Source organism: Strongylocentrotus purpuratus, unplaced genomic scaffold (assembly GCF_000002235.5).
Source record: "Strongylocentrotus purpuratus isolate Spur 01 unplaced genomic scaffold, Spur_5.0 spur5_contig_855, whole genome shotgun sequence".
In the NCBI taxonomy this organism is placed as follows: Eukaryota; Metazoa; Echinodermata; class Echinoidea; order Camarodonta; family Strongylocentrotidae; genus Strongylocentrotus; species Strongylocentrotus purpuratus.
In genome coordinates this window covers 840,907-867,750 of record NW_022145563.1, presented here as the reverse complement: position 1 = coordinate 867,750, position 26,844 = coordinate 840,907, and the positions used below count along the sequence as shown (strand labels likewise).

The 26,844-nt window shown below is 37.6% G+C and overlaps 1 protein-coding gene across 1 annotated transcript; it reads right to left on the bottom strand.

Moving 5' to 3' along the window:
• Positions 1 to 504: 504 nt before the first annotated feature.
• On the bottom strand, positions 505 to 23,919 carry LOC764361 (general transcription factor IIF subunit 1). Its single transcript, XM_030996462.1, has 13 exons — positions 23,790 to 23,919; positions 14,657 to 14,730; positions 13,305 to 13,377; positions 12,400 to 12,605; positions 11,552 to 11,722; positions 10,474 to 10,582; positions 9,009 to 9,081; positions 7,957 to 8,110; positions 5,066 to 5,244; positions 4,429 to 4,502; positions 3,354 to 3,501; positions 2,588 to 2,693; positions 505 to 1,729 (listed from the first exon to the last, which is right to left on the bottom strand). The coding sequence occupies exons 1-13, from the start codon at positions 23,802 to 23,804 to the stop codon at positions 1,516 to 1,518; spliced, it is 1,596 nt and encodes a 531-aa protein (XP_030852322.1). The 5' UTR covers positions 23,805 to 23,919; the 3' UTR covers positions 505 to 1,515.
• Between the last annotated feature and the right edge of the window lie 2,925 nt (positions 23,920 to 26,844).

Genomic DNA, 26,844 nt, shown 5'->3' with positions numbered 1-26,844 from the left:
GTATTACGGTTGAACAGGGTACCTATTTATCATGTAATTATTCTCCTTTCCTGTTTAGATTGTCATCATACAAAGTAAAGTTCAATTTGTATTAAAGTTACATAAACTGAAACAGACAGATTCTTTGCTTTCATTGTTTCCATACTAGTACAGGAACACAGTGGCGTACGCACAATTTTTTTCGAAGGGGGGTTTTAAAACTTGAAAATCGTGCCGAAAATTTCGCAACAAGGACAATTTTTTGTTTTTGGTCCAAAATTTTGCAACGACTCAGCCAACCGCTGAATAAACAGGGGGGAGGGGGGGTCCAGGAAATTTGGCTAACCAATTTGGTCGACTGATATTTATTTCAGTTGGGGGGGGGGGGGAGGTCACTTTTTTGGGTCACCCTTTAGCCCTTTTTTTTTTTATTAAAAAAAATGGGGAGGGGGGGGGGTTTCCTCCAAAACACAACAAAAAATTGAGGGGGGGGGGGGGTTCGACCCCCAACCCCCCCCCCCCCCCCTGCGTACGCGCCTACAGGGACATACCATGTGACCGTACAATCTCCAGAAAGAAGGTACAGTCAAACCTGTCTATAGCGACCGCCCAAGGGAAACACAAGAAGTGGTCTTTGTAGATGGGTGGTCACTAAAGCAGGTTTGACTGTATTGCCCGAGTCAGTACCCTTGCTGGGAGAATTTACTTGTTTCTCAAAACTGTCATAAAGTCGCTCATGCCTGGTATTGGCACCATGGCTGTTAGGCACAAAAACTTGAGTAGAATATTACATCAGATTTGATGTTCATGGCAAACCGGTTCAAAATAACACATGTAAATCAGCATTCAAACATGACCCATTTTTATAGGATTTATTGATAACTCATATCTTCTAAACTGCAGGGTGGTCAAATAATAGGCAGAAGGGTCCAGAGTAAAAATTGGGGGTTCTCCTTGCACTGTACACTCATTGATGCTGTACCAGTCCCAAAGTACTCTGTACTATTTTTGAAGTACTCACTACTCAGTACTACAGTGTTAAAGCAGGCCTGCACTACTTGTACTTATACTTAGCTATTTACGCTCTCTATACAGTCAACAAAGCGGTACCTGTTGATCCCCGTGGTCCCCTATTTCTTATGTTAATTGAGAGCTGATTTGATGAGATAACCACCTGCCAGTTACCACACAGGGGGGGGGGGGGGGGTCTAATCCCTCCTGGCCAAACTAGTGCAGACAGGCTTTAAAGCTGGTCTTGTGCACCTTCACAGAAGCTGCGATACTTCTGAACAACAAGATCCACTGTCTCCAGTCAACAGTTGATGCATGAACCCAGTAACTACTGGATTCTCTTGATTGCATATGCCAACATACAGAAACAGCCCTCATCCTGTAAGTAATGGGTTAACATCAGTAACAATGATTGCTTCTTTAAGTTGGGCTTATGCACCTTCACAGGAGCTGCCATACTTAAACACACCAAGTCCAACTGTCCTCCGATCAATGTCTATCGACACACCACACTAGAACTGTTCACTATTTGGAATGTTCTCTAATAAACCAGTAGATCTTTTTCTCCTTTTTCCTCTTCTCCGGCGCGAGCTTGTCCAAGATCTCGGCCAGCTTTGTCTCGATCTGCTCCTTGGGTAGTCCAGTCCTCTTTGGATTGAGCTTGACCAATAGGTCTTTGGTGGTCATGGGTCTCCTCATGAGGTATCGCTTGACCTCCTCCTCGGTCAAGGGGACATGACTGCACATGGATGTAAACAGAGCAGAGCAAAAAGTATAGAAGGACAGTTTAACATTTACCCCCATGTGAAAAAACGGATGCAAAAAATATTTCCCTTCTTTATTCATAGATGCCAGACAGAATTTATGAAAAATCATCTCCATTTTGTTCCCTTGAAATGCCTGGAAAATGACATGAAAACACTTGCCAGGGCCTAAATTCAGGCTTTAGCTTGAGAACTAGCACCCCTGTTTATCACAGGTTTCATCAAAACATACACATATAATGAGCCTTCAAAAAAGTTGATAATACTTTTATTTACAACTGAATTAGGATCCAGATCTTGTATCCCCAAAGAAATTTCGAAAATGAGTTTTCGTACTTGTGTACTCCGAAACCCTGAACAGTTTTAAAATTAGTACATCCTAGACGGTTTCATATAAACATATTAAATATCACATTATTTCTTCAGATAGAATAAAAATGTCCCTTTTTAGAGGAATTTAGAATAGCAATTTGATGATGAGGGAATGCTTAAGGGAGGCGCAATTCATACCGCCATAATTGAGAAATTCCAAGGCCCACAAGGAAGGGCAAGGTGATAAAAAAGAAAGACAGAATCCAAATGAGTGCCTTATCCTAGTGTCAACTGTTATTAAAGAAAAATATTTTCAAGTGAAAAGTATATATATTTGTTTTGGTATATCAAAGCTATAGCAAACAATGCCTAATTTGTGCCTGTTGGTCCACCATGATCCTCTTTTTCTTATGTTAATTGAGAGCTGAGTTGATGAGATAACCACCTGTCAGTGACCTTGTAAGGGAGGTCTAATTCCCCCCTGGTCAAACTAGTACAGATGGTCTACAAAGGTCCCTTACCCTGATGGTGTCTTGTTTGATGATGATCCAGGGATAGGGCTCTCTGTCCTTGGTCTCTTGGTAACAGGTGAATCGGTGGGGTTCGCCCTCTTCTTGCTCGGCACATCTATTGATAACAATATCAATCATAATGACAAATTACAATGACATAGTAAATCCATGTTACATGATAATGATTATGAGAATGATGGTGATGGTGGTGATGGTGGTGATAATGATAGTGACGATGATGAGAATGATTGTGATAGTGGTGATAATAATGATGATACTGGTGATGAGGATGATGATGGTGAGGGTGAGGATGATAATGATAGTGATGATGATGTTTGTAATTAATGGTGGTGATGATGATGGAGAAAGTGATGATGAGGATGGTAATGATAGTGATGATGATGATGTTTGTAATTAATGGTGATGATGATTAAGATGGTGATGATGATGATGATGATGATGATGATGATACTGGTGATGATAATTATGATGATGATGATAGTGATGGTGATGAGGATGATAATTAATGATATTGATGATGATGATGGAGATGATAATGATAGTGATGATGGTGTTTGTAATGAATGATGATGGTGGTGATGATGAAGATGAGGGTAATGATGGTGATGATGGTGATGGAGATGGTGATGGGGACTAGGATGATGATGAAAGTGACGATTGTGATGATAAAGAATAATTACAAATTTCTAATCGTCTCCTGGTACTCTCAAAGTCCTCTTTTCAAATGCACAATGAATCGGACAATTCTACATACCTTTGTTTTCAAGCTTTGTAGCTGCATCTGATAACGTAGAGTCTGTAACAGCAATGTTGTCTGGTACAGTGGGAGTCTGTGATCTACTGTGGCTTCCACTTCCTGACTTGGAAGGCGTCTTCTCCTTGGACCTTTGACCATGCTTCTTCTGAACACAATACCGAGTTGAAATATAACAAAGAAACAGATCATTATTATACATTCACAATGGTCTATGTCACTATGATACAAGGGGCTTCCTGACTTGGAGGGGGTCTTTTCCTTGGATCTCTGACCATGCTTCTTCTGAACACATTACCAAGTTGAAATATAAGAAAGAAACGGATCATTATTGTATACATTCACTATGGTCACTATGCAGGAGTGAGAGTAAGAACTAAACCCCCCCCCCCCCCCCCCCCTTGAGTAAAAAAAAAAGGATTCAGGAAAAAAAATGGCATCTTACAACATTCCTCCCCTTTTGAGTAAGAAAATTGGAAAAAAATAGGGAAAAATCAGGGAAATAGGGGTAAAATCCTGAAGAAAAAAATAATAATAATAATCGGGAAACCAATTTAAATAGGGTAATTATCAGGCCTGCTATGATACAAGGGGCACTATTAAAGGGGACACTGCTGTGCATCAGGGATAGGGGAACAGGTGAACCGTCTAATACTTGGTGGATGAAATTTGAGAGAACAAGATGACAAAATCGGGAGGATGGCAGGAGTATTACTTCCACTCTCCTTATCTTTCTTTCCTTTTCTCTCTTTGTTTTAGGGTTTGTTTTTTCCCGGGGGGGGGGGGGATAGGCATGAGGTTTGCAGCCAGTGAAATTAAAAACACAACCAAACACTACAATTTGCTTCTTGCTAATTTGGAAACGTACATTTCATAGCTTTAGGATTGTTTTGTTTGCTTAAACAAATATTACATGTACTTCACTCTCCACAATTTTGAGAAAATACTAATCTTACAAAAGTCAATCTAATATCCAAGTATATTAGAAGTGAAATACAGAGAATTTTCCTAAAACACTGAATTTCAAGACTCTTTAGCATTAATAGAACACATTAAGATGATGGTCTTTACGTACCTGAAGGAGCATAGCAGAGTGTATATTCTTCTCGTCAATATCACTGTCTGATCCTGAGCTCTCTGAACTACTCTCTACAGCAATAAGAAATATCAAGAGGTGAGATGATTAAAGGGCAATCCAACCCTTGTAATAAGTTGATTTGTATGAAAGCATAAAAATAAGATAAACAGAATGGCAAAAGTTTGAAATGAACCAGACCAATAGTAAGGACGTTATGAATGTTTGAAATATGAGATCACTTAGTCTATGCGAATCTCAAATTGGTAGTTCGGTCAGTAGATTTTGATGTTATATGTGGATAACTCTCCCATTTGCCGTGTACAAAAATATCATAAATTTCAGTTTTCTCAAATGTTCCTTCTCCCTTGAGAGACCGATGCCAGAAATGATGAGAACAACCAGTGGCATGAACGGCCTGCCGTAGTTCAAGTCCAACTTAAGTCGATCTTACTCTTTGTGAATCACCCCCCAGGTCTAGTAAGATTGAACTTTGAATTTACTGCCTATGAGATCCTGTCACTGGAAAAACTCTTTACAACAGTTTATCTCATCTGGAAGCATGTACATTTCTAGTACAAAAGTTGAGTTTAATAGCAAATGATTTAGAAACAGAGAACACATATCAAGAACTCACCATCACTTTTCTTTTCCTTGCTCTCTTTGGAATCTTTTGGTTTGTCCCCTTCTTTGCTGGCTTCTTTGTTCTCATCTTTTTTTTCTTCCTCTTCTTCGTCCTCTTCATCTTCTAATTGTTGGAGTTCTTGATCCAAACCCTTGATGTCTGTCTTTGCTAACTCCATCTCATCATCATCACTAATGGAGATGAAAGGTAATGAAATAAGAATTTGACCACATGTCTAGTGAGTAATGTTACTTGCACATAGGATTGGTACAAGAGCCATTATCTGGGGAGTGTTTCACAAAGATCCTAAGTGGAACTTATCTCTAAGTTGGACTTAAAAATTATGGAAAGCAGTTGGCATCTAGGAAAAAATATTTTGTAAAAGTTATTTTAAAAGGCATAAAATGTAGATTCAAATCAATCATATTTTCTATCATTGAGGAGATTTCAGGTTCTTGATGTGGAAATTATGATAAGTCTGAAATACTTGAATTTTCGCTTTTGGATATATCTTATTTTAAGGCTACAAATGGCTCTCCATAATGTTTAAGTCCAACTTGGATCTTTGTGAAACACCCCCCAGGTTCCTGAAGGCAATCTGTTCAGTATTTATAATTTCATACAATAGTTGTTTCTCTTTTCTGATTGTTTGTTTGCACATCAGGAGACAACAACCTCCCAGAATGTCTACTGTACCTCAGCCCCCTCACCTAGCTACCCCCTTAACCCTAATGAGACCGGGGGGCATAATGGCCCCCACGTCCAACAAATTTTGTGCTGCGTCTTAACCGCTTAAATTGGCGAATTCATGTTTCATGACTTTCTTTGAAGTCTCCCGCACATTTTGATACCAAATTTGTGCAATTCGGACCAACGGCAGGCGTGTCAAATTGTAATTAGTGCTTAATGTCAATCAACATGTGTATTTTCTCTATATGCTGGTGTTTTAGCCTATGGAAGAATCAATGATCATCTCAAAATCAGTTGATCTTTGACATCAACTCCTATTCCACTAAGTGAGACCTATTTTGGGTTTAATACAACTAAATAAAACATAACATATAAAAAACAAAAGAAAACATTAGACAAAAATCAGTGAAATACAAAGAAAATTGGAAACAATGTACATTAAATTACATTATATGTATATTATTTAGTTTAATTTTTGTTTTTATTGTCATTGTTAATTCTCACATTCTATTTCCTTGACTAACCTAGAATGGTCAAACCATATGATATGTTGATGATGGAAAACAATAGAAAACAAAGGATACAAATCGAAGAAATACATTAAAAATATGAACTAACAATTTTTTATCTCCATCTGTTGGAGTGTTTAAATTTATCAAACAATTAATTTTACAAACATTTCATACTGTAAAACTGCAAAATAGGTATGTTTTGAAAATTTGCATATTACATATGGAATTAATTAATTTCAAAAAGACGAAATGAAATATTGAAAAATAGTATTGTCATGTTGTTCATTATATTTCATTTAATATGCATACCACCAATTTACATCTTCATATCGCCAACCATAGCCAAGATCTTAGGGGGGGGGGTCATAGTGCCCCCCCCCCCTTGTATATTAGAAACCTTTTAACTACTCCAGCCTCAGGGTTAAAAATACCTCAATTATTTGTAATGTAGTAATGTACAGACTTTTAAATGGCGTTATGTAATTGGAGGGTTGGGCAAACAAAGAACTTGAGGTGCATAGCAGCCTACATGCTGTGTGCATACAATACATGTGTGTTTGCTTTGTTCGAGGAGTTCTCTGATATTGTGCCCTGTGATTGTAAGTTGTTTGCTTTGGCTACCGGTATTTGATAGAGAGAGAAGAAAAAGGAGGCAGTTTCAAACTTGAATATTGAATATCATTGAGACTAACCCCGGTAAAAAATACCTTCAAGTATACATCAAATAAATCTGTTTTGGAATTATTGACAACTACCACACGCTTTCAGACTTGTTGTGCTTAGCCCCGTACTTTCCTTAGCCTAGGATTAACTTTTGGTTTTTTTTCACAAACATGAAATACAAGTGCAACTTTGGTACTACTCTGCATAGTAAACAATAAGCACGCACTTTACATGACATTTCTCACCGGTAGTGCTTTACAGGAAATGCATATTCATGAATACGTCGTCTCTGATTGGACAGTGGGTTTCTTTCTTTGCCTCTTGTTATAGATAAAAAGTTTTATGAAATGGACCCCTATTTCTTTCTTATATTTCAACTTGGTAATGTGTTCAGAAGAAGCATGGTCAAAGAGCAAAGGAAAAGACCCTGTATTTGTCCTCATTCATTTGCTTGGCACCGGAAATGCAAAGTTAGCCCTTTTTTTTGCAGGGCCAACAAACCCCATACTTTAGGTGGGGCTAGCCCACTTTGGTAAATTTGTGTCTGAAGAGAAAGTGGGCTAAGCTTAGCCCAGGACTATAGGTGGGGCTAAGACCCATCCTTTAGCCCCGCCTATAGTCCAGGGCTAAGCAAAATTTTACCAGTGTGAAAAGCATATAATTGTCATTAGTCTAGTTGTCCTGGGGGTGTTTCACAAAGATCCTAAGTTGAACTTATCGTAAAGTTGGACTTAAAAATTATGGAAAGCCGTTAGCATCTTGGATAAAGAATGTGTAAATGTTATTTTAAAGGCATATCAAGTTGATTCAAATCATTCATATTTTCTATTACCAAGGAGATTTCATGTTCTTGATGTGGAATTTATGAAAAGTCTAAAATAATTGAATTTTTGCTTTTAAATATATTTATTTTAAGGATACAAATGGCTCTCCATAATGTCCAAGTCCAACTTAGAGTTAAGTTTGACTTAGGATCTTTGTGAACCCCCCCCCCCTTATATTAGATGAAAGATAGATTTTTCTCTGGTTTACACCCACCTGGACTGTTCTGAGATGTAGTCAAACTCCCTGCCATCAAAGTCTCCTTCATCACTTTCTTCCTCAGCTTCACTGTCTGCATCTTTCTTCTTAGGTCTCTTCTTAGCCATCTTCTTCCCCTTGCCTTTACCCTTCTTCTTAGACTTGGATTTCCCTGTAATTCAATTTTAATTTTTTTTTTATCAGACACGCATTAGCATACGATAAAGACCCCCGCCTTACAAAGAGTTGCGATTGATCCAAATTAATCACAAGTTTGCAGTCTCCTATCTCTTATATACATAATTGCGATTGATAAGTTGCGATTGATATCAACTCTTTGTAATATGAGGCCCTGCTTTGGAAATATGATATATTGAGAGCCTGGATAGTGTTACAGATGATCTTAGTTCTGGGAATGACAGGAAAAATATATTTACTGAATCAAACAAAGTTCAAGACAAGAATTCAAGATAAGAAATAAATGAAAAATAGATGTGTAGTACTCATTTGTCTTTCAAATGTCAATTGCAAAGTGGTAAAACTCTACTAATTGAATGTTTTAATGGACTAGCTCCCTCTTATTTAAATGTAGATAAATGCCTTGCCAAAACACATAAGTGCCGTGTTGGGGATCAAACCCATGACCTTTGCATATCAAGTCAAGTGCTAAAACCACTCGACTATGACACCTCTACCTCATTGGGAGGAATACATCCTACCAGGTAACTATGTCCACTGGATTACACAGATTTTATCAGCAGGCAATACCAGCGCACGGTGGACAATACTAATGACCGGTCATTAGTAAAATTGTGTTATAAAACCTCATTTTATAAAACAAATTAAACATCATCTTATAAAAACAAATAATACACATAATTTTCTTCCGGCATTAGTAAAATTACCCACACTCGGTACCTTCAAAACAGTCCAAACACCTTCGGCTACCGCCTCGGGCATGTTAGACTGTTCTACATGTACCTTGTGTGGGTAATTCTTACTACTGCCCTCACTGCTGTGTATTATTTGTATACTAAGTACCTAGGTACCATGAAGAAGATCAGACTTACCCCCTCCATCCTCATCATCACTATCCTCTATCTCCTCCCCTGATGATAAGAAGTAATCATCCTCCGTTATGGTCTGCAAATATGGAGAGCAAATCAGAAATTTTTTAAACAGAATTTTTACAAATGAAATATATCTGCTTGATACAGGGTGATGGTGAGCACTAAAAAAAAAGGGGGGGGGGGTTTCCTCCTCATCCACCCCCCCCAAAAAAAAATGACATCTTACAACATTCCCCCTCCCCCTTTTGAGTAAAAAATTGGGGAAAAATTGGGAAAAATAGGGTTACAATTGGGAAGAACTTGGAAAAGAAAATCGGGAAAAAATTATTGTTAAAAAAAAAATAGGGAAAAATAAAATCAAGAAAAAAAATTAAAATTGGGTAATTATCAGGCCTGCTGATATGAAACTTTCCCTGCTCATGACGAAAACTCATCGTTAAAAATTGAAACCCCCATTTGACTTTCACTACTCCTAGAGCTAAGCCTAAAGTAAACACTAGCGCTAGACAATGTAATCCCCCTGCAGAGACCTTGGCGAGGTGATAGAGAGAGAGAGAGAGAGAGAGAAGCATGATAGAGGAAGAGAGGAAGGGAGAAAGAGTGATTGTTGTTATATCGCCAATTCTGGATCATTTTGCTTCGTTTGAACTTTCATTATGGTCTTCATCTAAATTATAAGTGACTTTTGGACATGAAAATATCTTAAAACAAGTAAAATTGGTTCAAACAACCAATCTACTGCAGGAAAAACAATCCAGAATATATCATGGCAATTTCCCCTCAAAATCTGTCAAATTTTTCAAGAGAAATCAAGAGAAACGAAATTGGGGTAGGGATACCCCACCTGATTTACATTGGTTCCTGTGTTATAGTGGTGGGGTATAGTTATAACGAAAGCTTTTCATAATGCTTTTGTTAGTATATAGATACATATAAATCAAGAAATACTCTTGGAGCAGTATTTTTTCCTCTCTTTTACTTTTTCCATCCCCCTTCCCCTTTTATTCCAACTGATGGAGGAGAAGGGGGCACATTGCCCCAATAGCAATGCCAATGAAAACAATAAAGGCACTTGATGAAGAAGGATCTACTGGTATGATATTTCATACATTTGTGATCATGGGGGTGTTTCTCAAAGATTCTAAAGTCGAACTTAACTCTAAGTTGGACTTAAAGAAAGCCATTTGTAGCCTACTAATGAAATATATTCAAAAGCAAAAATTCAAGTATTTTAGAGTTTTCATAAATTCCACATCAAGAAAATGAAATCTCCTATGATAATAGAAAATATGAATGTTTTCTTTTAATCAACATTTTCAAGTATGCTAACGACTTTCCATATTTGTTAAGTCCAACTTAGAGATAAGTTCAACTGAGGATCTTTGTGAAACACCCGCCTGGTTATTAGAAAAATAATATTTGAAAAATTCAGAAAGAAATGTAACAATACATCAATTAATCTTACTAGATCTGAGCCTTTTGATTTTGATGTCTTTTCCTCAACATCTTCTTCATCTTGTTTCTTGAGTTTCTTCTGCACCATGACTGAGAAATAATTCATTGTCTTGTCTCTCCTGTTGTCAAACACACAAAGTTATTAAACACATACATAAAAGTACACAAATATATCAGCATCTAATTTATGACAATCATATTTCCCAAGGACTATAAAGACATGGAACAACCTACAACAAGCAACTATCAACCAAACCTCCCCGCTTTTATTTAAAATGCAGTTACTAAAGACCTTTTTTCCAAAATGTTATCGTTCCACCCTCCACCACCTCCAGTCAAAACTCTTCTTCGGAGTATTTAGGAGGAAAAGAATCCAAGATCCAAGACAAATACAACAATTATTTTATGTGGTGCTTAATAAACAGCTGATTGAGAACATATCAGAATGGGACAGGAAAGGGAAAAGGGTTACATGATTTGATATTATTTAAATATATTTGTGGCTTACACCCAGTAAATAAGATCGATTCTCAATTTAGTGTTCAAGGGTTACTGTACAGTAGATTACTGTATTTCTATGAATGTTCTAAAACCCATCATAAGGCAATGCTCTGAGGTCAATTTTCTTCATTAACCAAATTTCTAACTTCACCCCTGGACCAAATGTTACACATACCTGTACATAACCCTAATATATCAGCCACTGACCTGATCCACTCCAAAAAAAGATGGACGCTTAGCAATTAAGGGTAATGTACATTGTAATGTTATTTTTGGTCTGTTATTGGTCTGATGGTTCATTTGTCTGGCTGGGCTGCAGTGGCGTAATGGAACAAATAAAATTGGGGGGGGGCAGAATGGGCAAAAGTGAGAAGAAAAAAACCTAGCAAATCATGTCATTTCAGCTACATTTGTTAGAAATAAACCATGTTTGAAGTTTATTTTATAGTACGCCAGTGCTGGGCTGTAAAAATAACCGACACCTATACAAAACCTAAAAATGAAGCCCTAACCCAATCACATCTCTTTGATGAAATAAAGTTCAAATCTCGCTGGAGCAAATGCTTTGATCAGAATGTTAAATGTACCTGCCAAACTCCTCCTCCGCTTCTTCTGCATTCAAAGTCTTATAGGTCTGCATTGCTATGAAGTTATACCAGGAGTCTACCGGGTACGCCTCAAACGTCCCATCGGCTAGCTGAGAGAGGATGAAGTAGCTTGAGTTCTCATTTATCTTTCCCTCCTTCCTTCCACGATACCTGCATCAAAATTTAAGACTTTAGAAGGCGGTGCGGAGACAAGAGTTTTAGAATATTGAAAATCAGGGCCCTGTGTTGATATCAATCGCAACTATGTACATAAGAGAGAGGGGACTGAAAACTTGCAATTGATTGGAGGACTTCCGATTGATTTGGATCAATCGCAACTCGTAATAATAACTAAGAAATTGAAAGTTTAAGAAATGTTCTGTACAGAGCAAATTGGAGAGAAGATATGTCACAACGTTGCCAATTTGTGTTTTAATGATGACAACTCCAAAAATTCACTCATTTGTTTGTCTCGTCTTTCTGCTTTTATTAAAACCAATTAAATATCAGGGTGGACTTCCCCTTTAATTGCTGTTGTCTCATTTAACCTACCATTCACCCCTTTAATCCCCTGATAAATGCAGCACATTTAAAAATGTAATTGACTTTCATATAAGCATTTATATTAGGATAAAATAACATTTCCTTCTTTGCAGAAAACTATCAATAAGAAGAAGAAAATCATACTTCATTTTAGGACCTAATAAGAAGAAGATAAAGAAGAAGAAATTATCTTTTTAGGAGATAATATCATCAATAACCCATGCATGTATTTAATCCAATATGGCACTGTTTATGATGCAAAAGTAAAAATGGAGTTCAGAAAATGTACAGATCTGCTTTAATACTTTTTAGCTGTCTTGCCATCAGCGCCTCCCTGTTTAAGAATCCAAGGCTGGTCTTCTTCTTTGTACTTCTGGGCGATGACCCCGTACTTCTTCTGCCTTGCTACCTCTCTCCTCTCTCGGCCAAATTCACTCCCCTCCCCAAACTTTGGAAGGTCGTCCAGCTCCGTCTTGTAGTGAATCTTGTTGTTTTCTCTCTCCATCTTTGCCTGGTTAATAATAATAATAGGCATTTCTATCGTGCCGTCTATCTAGAAATTCTATTCAGGCGCATTTATTATTACCCCGGCTTTAGCCTAGCCGCCATTACAGAGCTCTAGCATTTCAAGGAATTAATTCCTGCAAGGTACCCATTTACATCACCTGGGTTGAGTGTGGTAAATGTAGATTAATGCAGTTTGAAGGTGAAAGGATGGATGGTTAGGACTGAATAGTACATGGATTTGTCAATGAAGATCTACGCAGCCCTTGCAAACCAACACACTTTGACTATTCAATATGTAAGCATGTAAACACAATTTATAAATATGTCTGTCACATTGACAAAGAAAGAAAATGTGGGAGAGAGAGAGAGGGAGAGAGAAAGAAAGAGAGGGGGGGTGGTAGAAAGATTGGATCAGAAGATGAGCGGATAGAAAGATCATTACTATTGTACTCTGTGACAAAGAGTGCCAACAACAACCCCTCCTACCCCCAAAAGGTTATTATTCTGTTCACCACTGTTATCAGTTCAATTCAAGTTCATTCTTTATATCGTGAATACAGGGATGTGCTTTATAAAAGCACAATGGTGCTAATATTCCATGAATAATACTATTTTCTGAATGAGGATTATCAAATTATAAAATGGTTTGGAAACGATGATTGATACAACACTACGGGTACTCTATTAAACCCATCATAAATACCTGCTTCCATTTAGAGAGGTTAACATTGTCATTTCTGTTGAATTGCATCACACTGTATTTCTTCCTCTGGTTCCTACCATGAAAAGAATGAAAGATGATAATTAGATTGATTGATTGATTGATTGATTGATTTTATTCCATTTCATACATCAATTGTTTGCAAAATAACAACAGTTGACAAAGTAAGATCAAAATTATGAAATGAAACAGGAACCTACTGGAAAGCATAGCTTTTTTTTTGTAGGTTCCCAAGAATAAATATAATACCTTGGAAATATACCTTGGAAGTAGGCATTTAAAGTTAAAAACTTATTTGCCTCTCGTTGACATTCGGATGAAGAATCCATATTTTGACACATGTTTAGTGGCGCTATACAGCAATTGACGAACATGGACAAGCGAAGAACTCCTCTGGGAGTAATATGAACGTTATTTTCATAAATCATTTTAAAGTGTCTTAATAATCACAGTAAAATAGATATAATATAATAACATTTTCATAAACCTTTTTAAAGTATCTAAATAATCAAAATATACAAAAAGACCAGAATTACAAAACGGGCCACAAAGGTCAGGAAACTGACATAATAAGATAAGACAAGACATGACAAAGCAATTTATAACAGGACAAGATAAACAAGACATGACAGGACAAAACAAAACAAGACAAGAACAAAGCTGAAGAACAAAGATAGTGAAGGAGTGGGGAGGGGATGATTCTTCAATACTTAATGTTTTTTCTACATACAACACCAACAATTATCATTCAACTTTGCTTCAGAAGTTAGAAATGCTACAGGATTATTTTTTTGTTTCTTTAATGATTTTGTTCACCCCCATTTTGGATAACTTTTGACCATATACAGTTGGAACTAACATCAGACGACCTTTTGAGGTTAGAACTTATCTCATACAGGTTATTTCTATCTTAAATAAATGTATACAAAGAGACATGAATAATGATAATATTGGGGTTGTGGTTCCAAACAGCTTGCTGTGGATATGTCCGAACAACACTTTCAAATAAATGAAGTGATGTCAAAATTTGGGATTTGTTATTGTTTTTATAATAAGTTTGTTTGCCTTCTTGCACTATTCACATTTCATAGTAAGTTATGGGTGACAACGCAGGCATTTTGTAAAATTCTAAAAGATAGTTGAAGAATTGCTGCAAATGACCAAACAATGGAGTGACAAATAATTGATTTAGGGGTCGGGTTATTCCTATGTTGTACAAAATCATAAAAATGTAAAACTAGCTGAAAAGACTTGATGGTATTAAAACATGTAGCATACATACTATATAAGATAAGAATAAAAAGGTCCTGCTTGAGGTGCTCAAGAATACTTACTGAGGGAATCTGAAATCAAATTCCTTCACATCCCCAGGATTGGGTCTGGGAGTGGATGATAAAGATGATGTGCTCTGCAGAAACGAAAAGAAAAGTTTATATTAGTGGTGGTTGTTATTTTTTGTTTTTTACCTGACTGCTAAGAAAGCATAAATGCTTGTGAGTAAGCAACCAAACGGCCGACGGCTTTAGGTCCTCTCCGAGGGACCTGGTAATGAGGATTAATGTCTTACCAAAGGGCACTAGTGCATCGCCTTGGTTTCGAACCCGGGTCACCGGATTACGAAACCACTGCTCTACAGACTGAGCTATCGCGCCTCCTCGATATTGTAGAAGATCATAAAGAGAATGAAAGAGTGCCATAACAGCAGCAGCAGCAATGCTAAAGCTGGGGTGACAAGACTGGACTGGAGGGCCAGTGCTTTTTTTTTTATAAATTTATATCAATAACATGTTCAAATTATTATTATTTAGCTTCTGAAATTGTTGCATTTGATAGGCTGTGAGTGATAATTGGACTTGTTTCTAACAAACATTTGAATGAAACAGGACCCCTGCAGCTTCAGACATGACAAGGGCGCTATCTATAATTGAAATTAATAAAAGCATCGTTTAACAATGTTAAATCTGTGATGCACAGCCCTACATGTTATCAGTGTCTGTGATGGTGTAATATTGAAGCCCTAAACAAATTGCGCTTCAAAATGATCAAGAAGTGCCTCAAAAAAGTAAAAATCTTTGAGTGACCGGTTTTACCATACTCGTTTTCCCCAATAGACCATATTGTTATGAAAACCGTTAGGAAAACACAAAATTTGGTTTCGATTTACAATCATACATGTAAATATCTTGATAATCAGACAGGCGATCGGCTTGTAAAAGTCATGGGGTTCCTGACTCACCTAAAGGTTTATAATTATCATTGCAGCATGAGCTAAATCCAGGATTTTGTTTCAGAATCTGAGACAAAGTTACTGGATCCCTCTAATACAATCACATGGTAATAAACACGGGATAATGATATGATGGCAGGGCCATCAAGGAGAACAGTATGATTACTGATGAGGCTACCCTGGGAAAACAAGACATATCATTATCATTATTATTATTATAAAACAGCAAACAAACTTTCTATTTGTTTGCTGTTTATGTGATGTACTATTGATTTGCTGTAAATGCTACAATATTTACATGTACTTAGGATATGAATAAGCATCCACAAATCTATAGTTCGCACACAAAACAAAAGTCATCAAAATCCTTAAAGGCATGACCTGTAAATTACTACCTGGTATGCAATGCACACAAAAATAAAGTCTGTAAACATAAATCATGTAATTCCAGGCACTAACTAAAGCACACAAGTCATAACAGATGGCATCACTTTGAATAAACAGAGATTACTCATATCTGTCATTCAGTGTGACTGATCACGTTTTATCGGCTGGAGTTCAAGGACATCTAAGCAGCATTCTAAAGGCGGTATCTCACTGAGCGGCGAATGCTTACGAACGCTACAAATTCTGGCAGATGGAGACTATAAGCAAATGTTAGCGACAGTATTTGCCAATCCTTTGCCACTATTTGTGAATGTTTGGGACCTTTTATGGACCCTGGCAAAACTCCAAATTTGCAAGCATTCGCGGCTCAGTGAGATACCCCCTTAGGCACAAAAATCAGAAAAGTCAGCAAAATAAACAAAAGTACAAAGCTTGTCAAAAATCACATTATTCATGTACATGAACTGGACTGTCAATGTACAGTGAAAAGTACAAGCTTGAATTCATTACAAGATTTTGAATAGCTAGACAGTTTGTATAGGTAAAATACATGTATTATTAATGGACCCTCATTGAAATTCCATAAAAAGCTGCAGTAATGCATGAATGTATGTGTGTTTTATAAGTCTACTGTCTACATTGTTTACATATCACCAATATTTAGGGGAAAAATAACTTTTTCTGAAGACAAGCCTGAAGACATGCCACAAGGTGACTGATTGAAAGAGACTTTTTTTAACACTGACTACCTCAGTCAGAAGGTATGTCTTCATCATGGCTCGCTATTTCTGATTTGGGAAATAAGCACGAAGTTACAAATTGCGTCATCATCAGCTTGAGACTCGACCTCGACCTCGAAACTCAAGAAATAAGCTCAAAATATTTTGCACAGCGTTCGCGCATAGTGCGAGTCTTCGGTCTGGTGAAGATGAGCAGACAAATAGCTGGATATCAATGACCACTATTCAGAAAGTCAAAATTTTAAAGAATATCAACAAACAATGCCATGATTTCATATTGAGATGGAATTACTTGTGATATGATATCATTGAAAAAATTGATTGAAAAAGATATTCAAATGTGGCTGTGCTCCAATATGCCTCCATCTATGTTTGATTGATCCCTTGACCTTTAAAGGTACTATGTCCCTTTTGCAGCCAACCTCAAATTCTGTAGAACTTTGCAGGTATTATGAATATGTCACACATGTCCTCTCTGTGAAATTTAAACATTAGCAGTGTCCTAATATTCAAATTATGCAAGGAAACCCGTTTACTTGCTAGACTTCACTGTCAGACACTATTGCGTGAATGACTGGCTTTTTTCTTCTTCTTTGGTAATAACATACATAAAATGAGCTGTAAATGGTACATGAGCATTTGTCTACATCAATAACCCACTTCTTGTAATGGCCAAAATTAAACTGATTGAATTTTTGCGCAGCATAAAATGTACAACCATTCAGTACAATGGTCTGAAAAATCAGACTACCTATTACTTACTGGCTCTATAGCTCCTAAGTCGATTCAACATCTAATAATCATTATTTTCCCACTTAAAGACATTTTCAAATTTCAAGCCCCATTTTCTTAGGGAAGTTCTAAATTAATTTTATCTTTCAAATGCCGTCAAAATTTAACCTTTTCATTTTTTTGGCTTGCAAATGGGACATAAACTGTACCTAGTACCTTTAATATTCTTGCCAAATGGCTCGCTATTTCTGATTTGGGAAATAAGCACGAAGTTACAAATTGCGTCATCATCAGCTTGAGACTCGACCTCGACCTCGAAACTCAAGAAATAAGCTCAAAATATTTTGCACAGCGTTCGCGCATAGTGCGAGTCTTCGGTCTGGTGAAGATGAGCAGACAAATAGCGGGATATTTTGCAAACTAGCCCAAGATATCTTGGAATGATTATCTCGACCAAATATCCCGCTAATTGTAACTGCGGGCTGATGAAGACGCAAATTAGCTGGGTAATTTGCGATCAGGATAGTTAAAAAAGCGGGTTATTTGGCAATCTCGAGCTGATGATGACAGGCTTAGAGAACTTCAATTATCTTATCATTTCCTCAAATCTAATCCCTCTCCAGCATATCAAACTCATATTGCCACTTGATAACAATTTCTTTTTAGCACACACACACATGTACATGTTACTGATAGGCTGTCAGGTTTCTAATTTCCTTACTGTATTGTGCTGAAAAGAGGACAAAGAAGTATTTTTAAACATGTCAAAAACTGTCAGACTGTCAACCAATTCAAAACATACAACCATGCGGTACAATGGTCTGAAAATCAAGACTATTACTTATAGGCTCTTTAGCTCCTAAGTCGATTTTACAACTAATAGTCATTATTTTCCCACTTATAGACATTTTCAAGCCCCCTATTTTTAAGGGGAGATCTAAATTAGTATTATCTTTCAAATGCCATTGGAATTTAACCTTTTCATTTTTTTGGCCTGCAAATGGGACATTTATCTTTAAAGCAAACCATGTGAATGTTTCACTCTACAGCTCTCTTCCATGCCTAGCGCAAGAATGTTGTCAACTCTTTAAAAAAAAAACAGAGAGAAAATCCTTTGTGCACTATAGGATTAGGAAGTATCATATTGCATGGAATGACAAGTCAACAAGGGTGTCATAATTCTTCAATTCCTCACAGTTCAGAGTATCTGGTTTCTTGTTTCCCTGATTTTCAGAGCTCCAATTAAATGCACAAGTCCCTATAAGGATTCTGCAAAAACCTTCATGCAACACTTCATAACCATTCAAGTGCTACTGAAACAAACTTCTATCAAGGAACATTTTTTAAATCGTTGATAGTACAATTCATGCTATCTTTCATCATCATTACATTTTAGACTGAACTTGTGATCAAAATTTTTGTTTTCCATCAGAGATGGATTTCTACCATAAGGAATATACTTTTTTGATAAGCATCTTAAGAGAGGTAAGCGAACATTATTTATGTAATGTTTTGGGTTTTAATTTGGCCTGCAAAATTACCCCCCCCCCCCCCCCCCCTCCCCAGAAAGAAGAAAAATCACCTCTGAGCCACAAAGTTTTAGTATTTAACTATGTTTCATTTTTCATCATCTTGATAAAAAAAACTACATGTATGATCATTTCCAATTTAACAAAAAAAATACCCCCATCCCCCCAAAAAGGTATCTGCTCCCCCCCCCCCCCCCCCCCCACCTCCAGAAAATAATATTTATTTGACAAGCTGTAAAGATACAAATTTGATCAAATATGGGAGTACTGTTTTTAGTTGAGAAGAAAAGCAGATTAATAATGGGCACTGAAAGGGCTAAAGACCTTAATAAATCCATTCTTTCTAATTAATTATTATTCATTTTTGTTGGAGTTTGGTCTAATCCCCCAACCCACCATAGTTTGATTGGTCTAGTGAAACCCCTAAATGATGATGATTATCAAAGAGCCACAATGTCACATTATCATAATAAGAGAGAATGCTACACTTTCAAACTATTTTGAGATACTGTCTTACATTTACTCATGCTCATAAAAGTATGTTCCTCATTTCCTTTTAATTTGTCTTAGAATAAACAATAAACAGTCTTCAAAGTCTGAAAGGGAAATTCAACCTTAATAACAAACAACTATACCCTAGCTTTAACTCATATACAATTATACATTGTAACTGACATTTCTCAAACATAAATTATTTAATACAAATGCTAATACATTCACTGGAATGACTGGATATCAATGACCACTATCAGAAAGTCAAAATTTTAAAGAATTTCAAGAAACAATGCCATGATTTCATATTGAGATGGAATTTCTTGTGATATGATATCATTGAAAAAATTGATTGAAAAAGATATTCAAATGTGGCTGTGCTCCAATATGCCTCCATCTATGTTCGATTGATCCCTTGACCTTTAAAGGTACTATGTCCCTTTTGCAGCCAACCTCAAATTCTGTAGAACTTTGCAGGTACAGTATTATGAATATGTCACACATGTCCTCTCTGTGAAATTTAAACATTAGCAGTGTCCTAATATTCAAATTATGCAAGGAAACCCGTTTACTTGCTAGACTTCACTGTCAGACACTATTGCGTGAATGACTGGCTTTTTTCTTCTTCTTTGGTAATAACATACATAAAATGAGCTGTAAATGGTACATGAGCATTTGTCTACATCAATAACCCACTTCTTGTAATGGCCAAAATTAAACTGATTGAATTTTTGCGCAGCATAAAATGTACAACCATTCAGTACAATGGTCTGAAAATCAGACTACCTATTACTTACTGGCTCTATAGCTCCTAAGTCGATTCAACATCTAATAGTCATTATTTTCCCACTTAAAGACATTTTCAAGCCCCATTTTCTTAGGGAAGTTCTAAATTAGTATTACATTTCAAATGCCGTCAAAATTTAACCTTTTCATTTTTTTGGCTTGCAAATGGGACATACATGTAAACTGTACCTAGTACCTTTAATATTCTACCTCATGAACAAAAACTTGTTCCAATGATTTTCTGTTTCATGCTCAAGGAGTTGATCCAAGCTTGGTTAAAATTAATATGCTTCAATGGTTTTGACGTCACAATGGTAACAAGATATTTTCTGTGATTTTTAAACAAAACTTTTACTCACCTGACTAGTTACATGCAAATCTATAATCAGTTCATTCTTTTCCTTTATTGCAAATTGAACCCAGTTTGATAAAAAGCTATTTAATGGATCGCAAGTTGTTACAGAACCAAACAGTGGGACAGATATTGGAAAGACAGGCAAACAAACAGATGGACATACACCATAAAACATTATGAATCTTGCACAACAGTGGCAAAGACATAACAAAACACATACTGAGACACCATTAAATTAGAACTTTTATCTGGTCTGATTTAGACTTCTTGTAAATGTATTTTCAAACTACCAGTCACTCAATCAGTGACATAACTATAAGGGGGGGGCAAAAATAGAACAAAAATAAAAAGAAAGGAACATCAAGATAAGGGGCAAATACAAATGAAGAGAAAAGGGGGAAAAGGATGAGAAAAGAAGACATTTGGACCAGCTTATACAAAGTTCTGCCCCTTAAAAGTGCTATGTCCCATTTGCAGGCCAAAAAAATGAAAAGGTTAAATTCCAACGCCAATTGAAAGATAATACTAATTTAGAACTTCCCTAAAAAGATGGGGGGCTTGAAAATGTCTTTAAGTGAGAAAATTAGCAAATAATTACCGTCGGTGAAGGTGATGGGACAAAACATCACTTCTGAGGCGATCTGGATGTAGCTATCTTTCCGAAGCAAGCTGAGGAAGAATAGCGTATACATTCAGATCGCCGAGGAAGTGATAGTTTGCCATCGCCTGAATCCAAAAGAAGATTATTTGCTTTATATTCCACAACAGAAACATTTCACTTCTTCCATCATTTTAGAGCAACAAGTCATCAATTAACAGCTAGCAAATGGTGTACGATACGTACAGTGCATGGAGTATGGTGGTGTGTCTATATCGTTCGTGCGTGAACAAAGTTCGCGTACTAACACCAAATGCGCTTAAAAAGGAGAGCAATACGCAAAGTATAGAATTAAAGTGCATTGCACTGTGTAGATAGATAGTACTACTATCTATACAGTGCAACAAACTTTTCTTCTCCCATCAATGATGTGCGAACTTTCCTTCATCACGTGGTTTACTTTTGACCAATTGTAGAGCAAGATTCTTAGTATGTGGAATATTATAACGACTATCAGTTGTCGAATCGACTTAAGAGCTATAGAGCCAGTAAGTAATAGTCTGATCTGCAGACCATTAAACCGAATGGTCATACGTTTTATGCTGCGTAAAGATTCAATCAGTTTAATTTGGGCCATTATAAGAAGTGTGTTATTGATGTAGACAAATGCTCATGTACAATTGAAGCTCATTTTATGTATGTTATTACCAAAGAAGAAAAAAAGCCAGTCAGTCACTCAATAGTGTCTGACAGTGAAGTCTAGCAAGTAAATGAGTTTCCATGCATAATTTGAATATTAGGACACTAATAACGTTTTAATTTCACAGATAGGACATACATGACATATTCATAATTCCTGCAAAGTTCTACAGAATTTGATGTTGGCTGCAAAAGGGACATACTATCTTTAAGGATAAGGTTTGAGAGCTGGTAACGAAAGAAAAAAAATTCTCACAGAATCCAACAAAACTTACACTAAATATTCAAGATTATAAATAAATGACACATTCCAAACAATTTCAGTAGAAATGTAGGCATGGCATGTAGGGGCTGAGTATTGAGCATAGAAATATTTATAAGGAAATCAAGATAATGGGGCTTTCACATATACACTCTGGGGCCCGTACGGCAAGTAAAAACAGACATTTTGGGACTTTTCGGCCAGTATCCGGCTGTCTGCCGTAAGGTTCCTAGAGGCGTCTGAACAATTTTTTAAGCCGTACGGGCGCCGTGGTGCCGAGTTGGCTGCTCCCAATTCTCCCGGCGCTTTTAACCGACCGTTAGGCCGTAGAAAGCCCGTAATGCGGACTCCGGACAGGCCCCTCACAATTTGTTGTTGTTGTCAATTCTCATGAAAAATCTTTACAGACGACTTGCGGTGCTCAAGGGTTCCGTACATGCCCCTCATGAGCCCCGGGTGATATGACTAACAAGAGGCATGTGTCGTCCGGGGTCATTTGAAATGAATATTGCCCGTGCGGGTCCCTCACAGCGGCGTCTCAAATTGTACAACGCAGCTTTAAATACAGGAGGTGGGGATGCCAGAGGACACATAGTTCAGTCAAGTATTTTACAGGTTTAAAAGTTTAAAAAGTTGATTCCTTGCCTCACACATACATGCAGTGATAGAGGACAATGAGACAGAAATAACCGTCTGGTATGTGTCTGGGTCTGGTACTGGTATTGACAACAAGCTGTGGAGTGAATGTACTTTCGTGCGAAGTTTTAAACTTAATCATGGACTTTGTCCGGACAATGACACCCCCATTCCCTCGGGCCTGTCAAATTATGAACGTAATTTTGCGACATGAAATATGATTGTTTTTAGGCTCTTACGGATGGATTGGCGTAGGAGCTCGCCAGGCCGAAAACTAGTACTGTGGTGATCGGATATTGGAATCTGAATTAGACAGAGATATCGTGTGTGCGTTGCGGTGTGCGGCTGCATTGATTTAATACATGCGATGAGATACTTTTGAGCTTGCGACTAGCACAAAATCGGGCTCTAAATCTGAAAAATACAGTCTTACAGACACGCGTAAGATACTCGATTTTTCAGATTCGGGTAGCGGGACCGCCGATTACATCGCTAAAATGTGATATTTTAGGATATATTTTTCATTGCAAATGTGGTTCTTCAGTGACACTGGCATGTGGTATGGTATGTGTGGGATATGTGTTATGCTATTATGCGATGTATTTTAGAGTGATTTTACCTTGCATCCAACCAATCGGCCGAAAACTGGAGTGGAGCTGGCCGATTACCGGCTCCTTTACTCTAGCGTCATCGATTATCACTAAACTTCTGATTTTGAGTAAAATTAGTTGAGTTTTGTACAGTGGTGTCTGAAATGTTGAGAATAAAGAGTACAGCTTCTAATACACAGCCAGGAAAGTAATGCACCTTTGTGTGGCTAAGTGTAGATACATTGTATATGTTTTGCCGTAGGCGTAGCACGATCGCGACCGTCTACGTCTGGGACTGAAGCATTCGGTCTAGACCAGGCCAGGCCAGGGCATTACACACATTTCAAGGTGCGGGACTGCGTTAACCCAGATTGCTCAAAACATAAATTATTATTCAAGTTTTTGTAATATATAGGGACTGTAAATTTCCTTACCGGTTGTTGACTCATGACGGCCTAACGTATACGGTAGCTCTGAGAGAATCATGCAATTTTGCAAGGAGGATGGATCATTGAGTTCTCGATTTTCAATTTGGTCGACGATTCGAGCGTCCGTGCACCTGTACTGTACGTGAATCCTAACACCGCGCGTACCGAACTGTGTATGTGTGTGCGCGAGGAGCCGCGATCGAGCCGCGCCATCAACAAAAAGAGGTGAAAATCACTATTTGTCAAGGAAAATTTGCCCGGGAATTCTGTTTCTCATTAAAATATTACAAACAAAATTTCGCAGGCGCAGAATATATGAAGTTGACACATACTGTTAGTAAAACCAATCTCAAAGTCAAACCAATCCGGAGTTGGGATGGGTGCGGGAGGGGGGGGGGGGGGGGGGGTGCCATATCCAGCAACAAAGTATAGCGTTTAATAAATAATTGTATTTGTTCAAACATTTTGTTTCGTTGTTATATACATATACACTGCATCCTAGAAGTCCAAGAAATTACTTTTTTTAATTTCTTTTGAGAGATCGGTCGCTACCTTCCTTTATATAGTTTATGGTCGCGACACAATGTTTCCGTATTTCTTTTTCATGAAAGGTTGATTTTCGCACCCTTTTCCAAAACAGATCTTGTGCGATCTAGTACTCATGGGTGTGCCGCTTTAATTCCGGGGGACATACGCGTGGATGTGCCGCTCTAATGGGTAAATTTTCACAAAAAATCCGTAAACACGGGTTCCACTTTTAAAGGTAAAGACCAGTATTGGAAACGCCCCAATTTCAAAAAATGAAATGGAAGCTCCCATTACCAATCATGTGAAAGAATATGTTTTGAATAATACATGATGATAAAAAATTTGCCGGGAAACCGCCTAATAATTCATAACTTTGGTAAATTTGTTTCTCTCATGGTCTGTGAGAGATATAGGGTAGTCCCATATACATTTTTCTGTGTATAGTGCTTGTAACTTTACGAAGAATGGGCCAAATTTCTTATCATTTTGATGATTCCAGAACCTTGCAGATGCTAGATGCTAGATGATCAACCTTTTCTGATCGATTTCACAACGTTTCTTTCACAATGCAATCGCATGACCATAACTGGTCTTTACCTTTAACAAAAATATAATTTTAAATGGGTCCGTTTTTTTTAAATTTCGAGTTTTGGGAACACCCAAAAATTGTGAAATATTGGTCTTATTCGAGAAAAACGACTTAAAATGGCCTCTAATAATGGGTAGGGGTTTCGAGGCTTGAGCGGCACTAAACATGGGTCCCATTTTTAATTAAAATACCCGGCCTAAACATGGGTCCGTTTTTTCAAAATTTCAAAAATTTTATTTTCCCCGGGTGTTTGCATATACCCGAAAATTTCAAAAAAATGGGCTTTACTTCGAGGAACATACCCCTCAAATGACCCTTATAATTGGGTAGGGGTTTCGAGGCTTCAGCGGCACACCTGCGTCCAAATCAAATCTGAGTACAACCTCACCCCCCCCCCCCCTCTCTCTCTCTCTCTCTCTCTCTCTTTCACAGGTAAAAGGTCGTTTTTCCGAAGGTTCGTATTTCTGAAGGTTCATAATTCCGTAGCTCCGAAAATGAAAGAGGGTTCATAATTCCGAAAATGAAAAAGGGTTCATAATTCCAAAAATGAAAAAAAGCTTTCTATACAACCGAACACTAAAAGGAATTCAGAAGGCCGAGACATGCAGCCCAGCCCCATGGAGTGGTGCTTCTGGGATGTGTCTCTATAGCTTGTCAGAGGGGAGGAATATATTGTTCAGGGGCGGATCTAGCTTTTCGCCAAGAGGGGGGGGGGGGGGGTTGACCCAATCATCTTCCACGAAGCGCGAAGCGGCGAGGCAATATTTTTTTTTTTTTTTTTTTTTTTTTTTTTTGGGGGGGGGGGGCTATTTTGAACCCTCGTAAGAGATGTTTTCCTGTCATCTAGGCCTACTAACATCAGTGGCGGATCCAGGAATTTCTAACCGGTGGGCACAAAATCGCATGGGGGTGAAATATATGAAAAACGATGGAGCGAGGCGTCAGCGGCAAGGGAGCTGAGCGACCTAGCGGGGGATGGGTTTGGGAGGGGGTCACAACCCCCTCTCCGATTAGGAACCCAATAAACAAAATCACGTGAAAATCACGTCAATATCAAGGTATCGACTTGAGGAGAGTTACGTTCTTCAAACACCGGACATTTACGTAAATGTGTTAATACGTTTATTGCACTAGGTCACTTAAAACACACGTACACTAAATCACGCAATTGTCACTGCAATATCACCATTATAATAACGTGATTATCCCTACCTTTTAGACCATGGTTTGGAAACCTAATACTCCAGTGTTTTGGGGGTTATGAAATTACATCTTCATAAACGAAATTATCGCGTCACAGAAACACGTGAAGCGTTAGTGATAGTTTTAGTCAAAATACCTGCGTGAAATTCACGTGAATATTACGTCGAAGAGGAAATATATTACTGTAACCCGCGTTCAACCCAATAATTACGCAAATGTTACACAATAAATAAACCAAAATAATGACGTTCTCATCCCGTTTCTGAACATCGTGTTTTGGATCTTCCATAATTACGTCCAGGCGCGCCGGAAGCAGTTTGGGATTAGAGGGGCCGGTGGGGGGGGGGGGGGGTCGGGGGTGGTTGCAAACATCCCAGAGGAGAAAGCTAGTTGCAACTGGTCCAGTTGATTGACCAGTTAATGCCAACTGGTAACTTCGGAAATTGAAATAGGCTAAATGATCCAGTTGGTCCAGACCAGTTAGAATTCAACTGGTCTAGCTGAGCCATTAGAACCATTTGGTAAAACTTCCAACCAGTTGAACGGCAACAACACTTCAATACTGGTACGTCTGTATTTCCAATGTAAAGGCATTGGTATAATAAGTAGACTTACATGATTTAATTAATAGAAATTTTTTCATATACTTGTATTTTATTGAAATTATTTTAGTTCTAGTTAATGTTTTCCTTATTCATGTTTAATTAAATGTAATTTATACGAAGTAGCGAAATGTCCTAA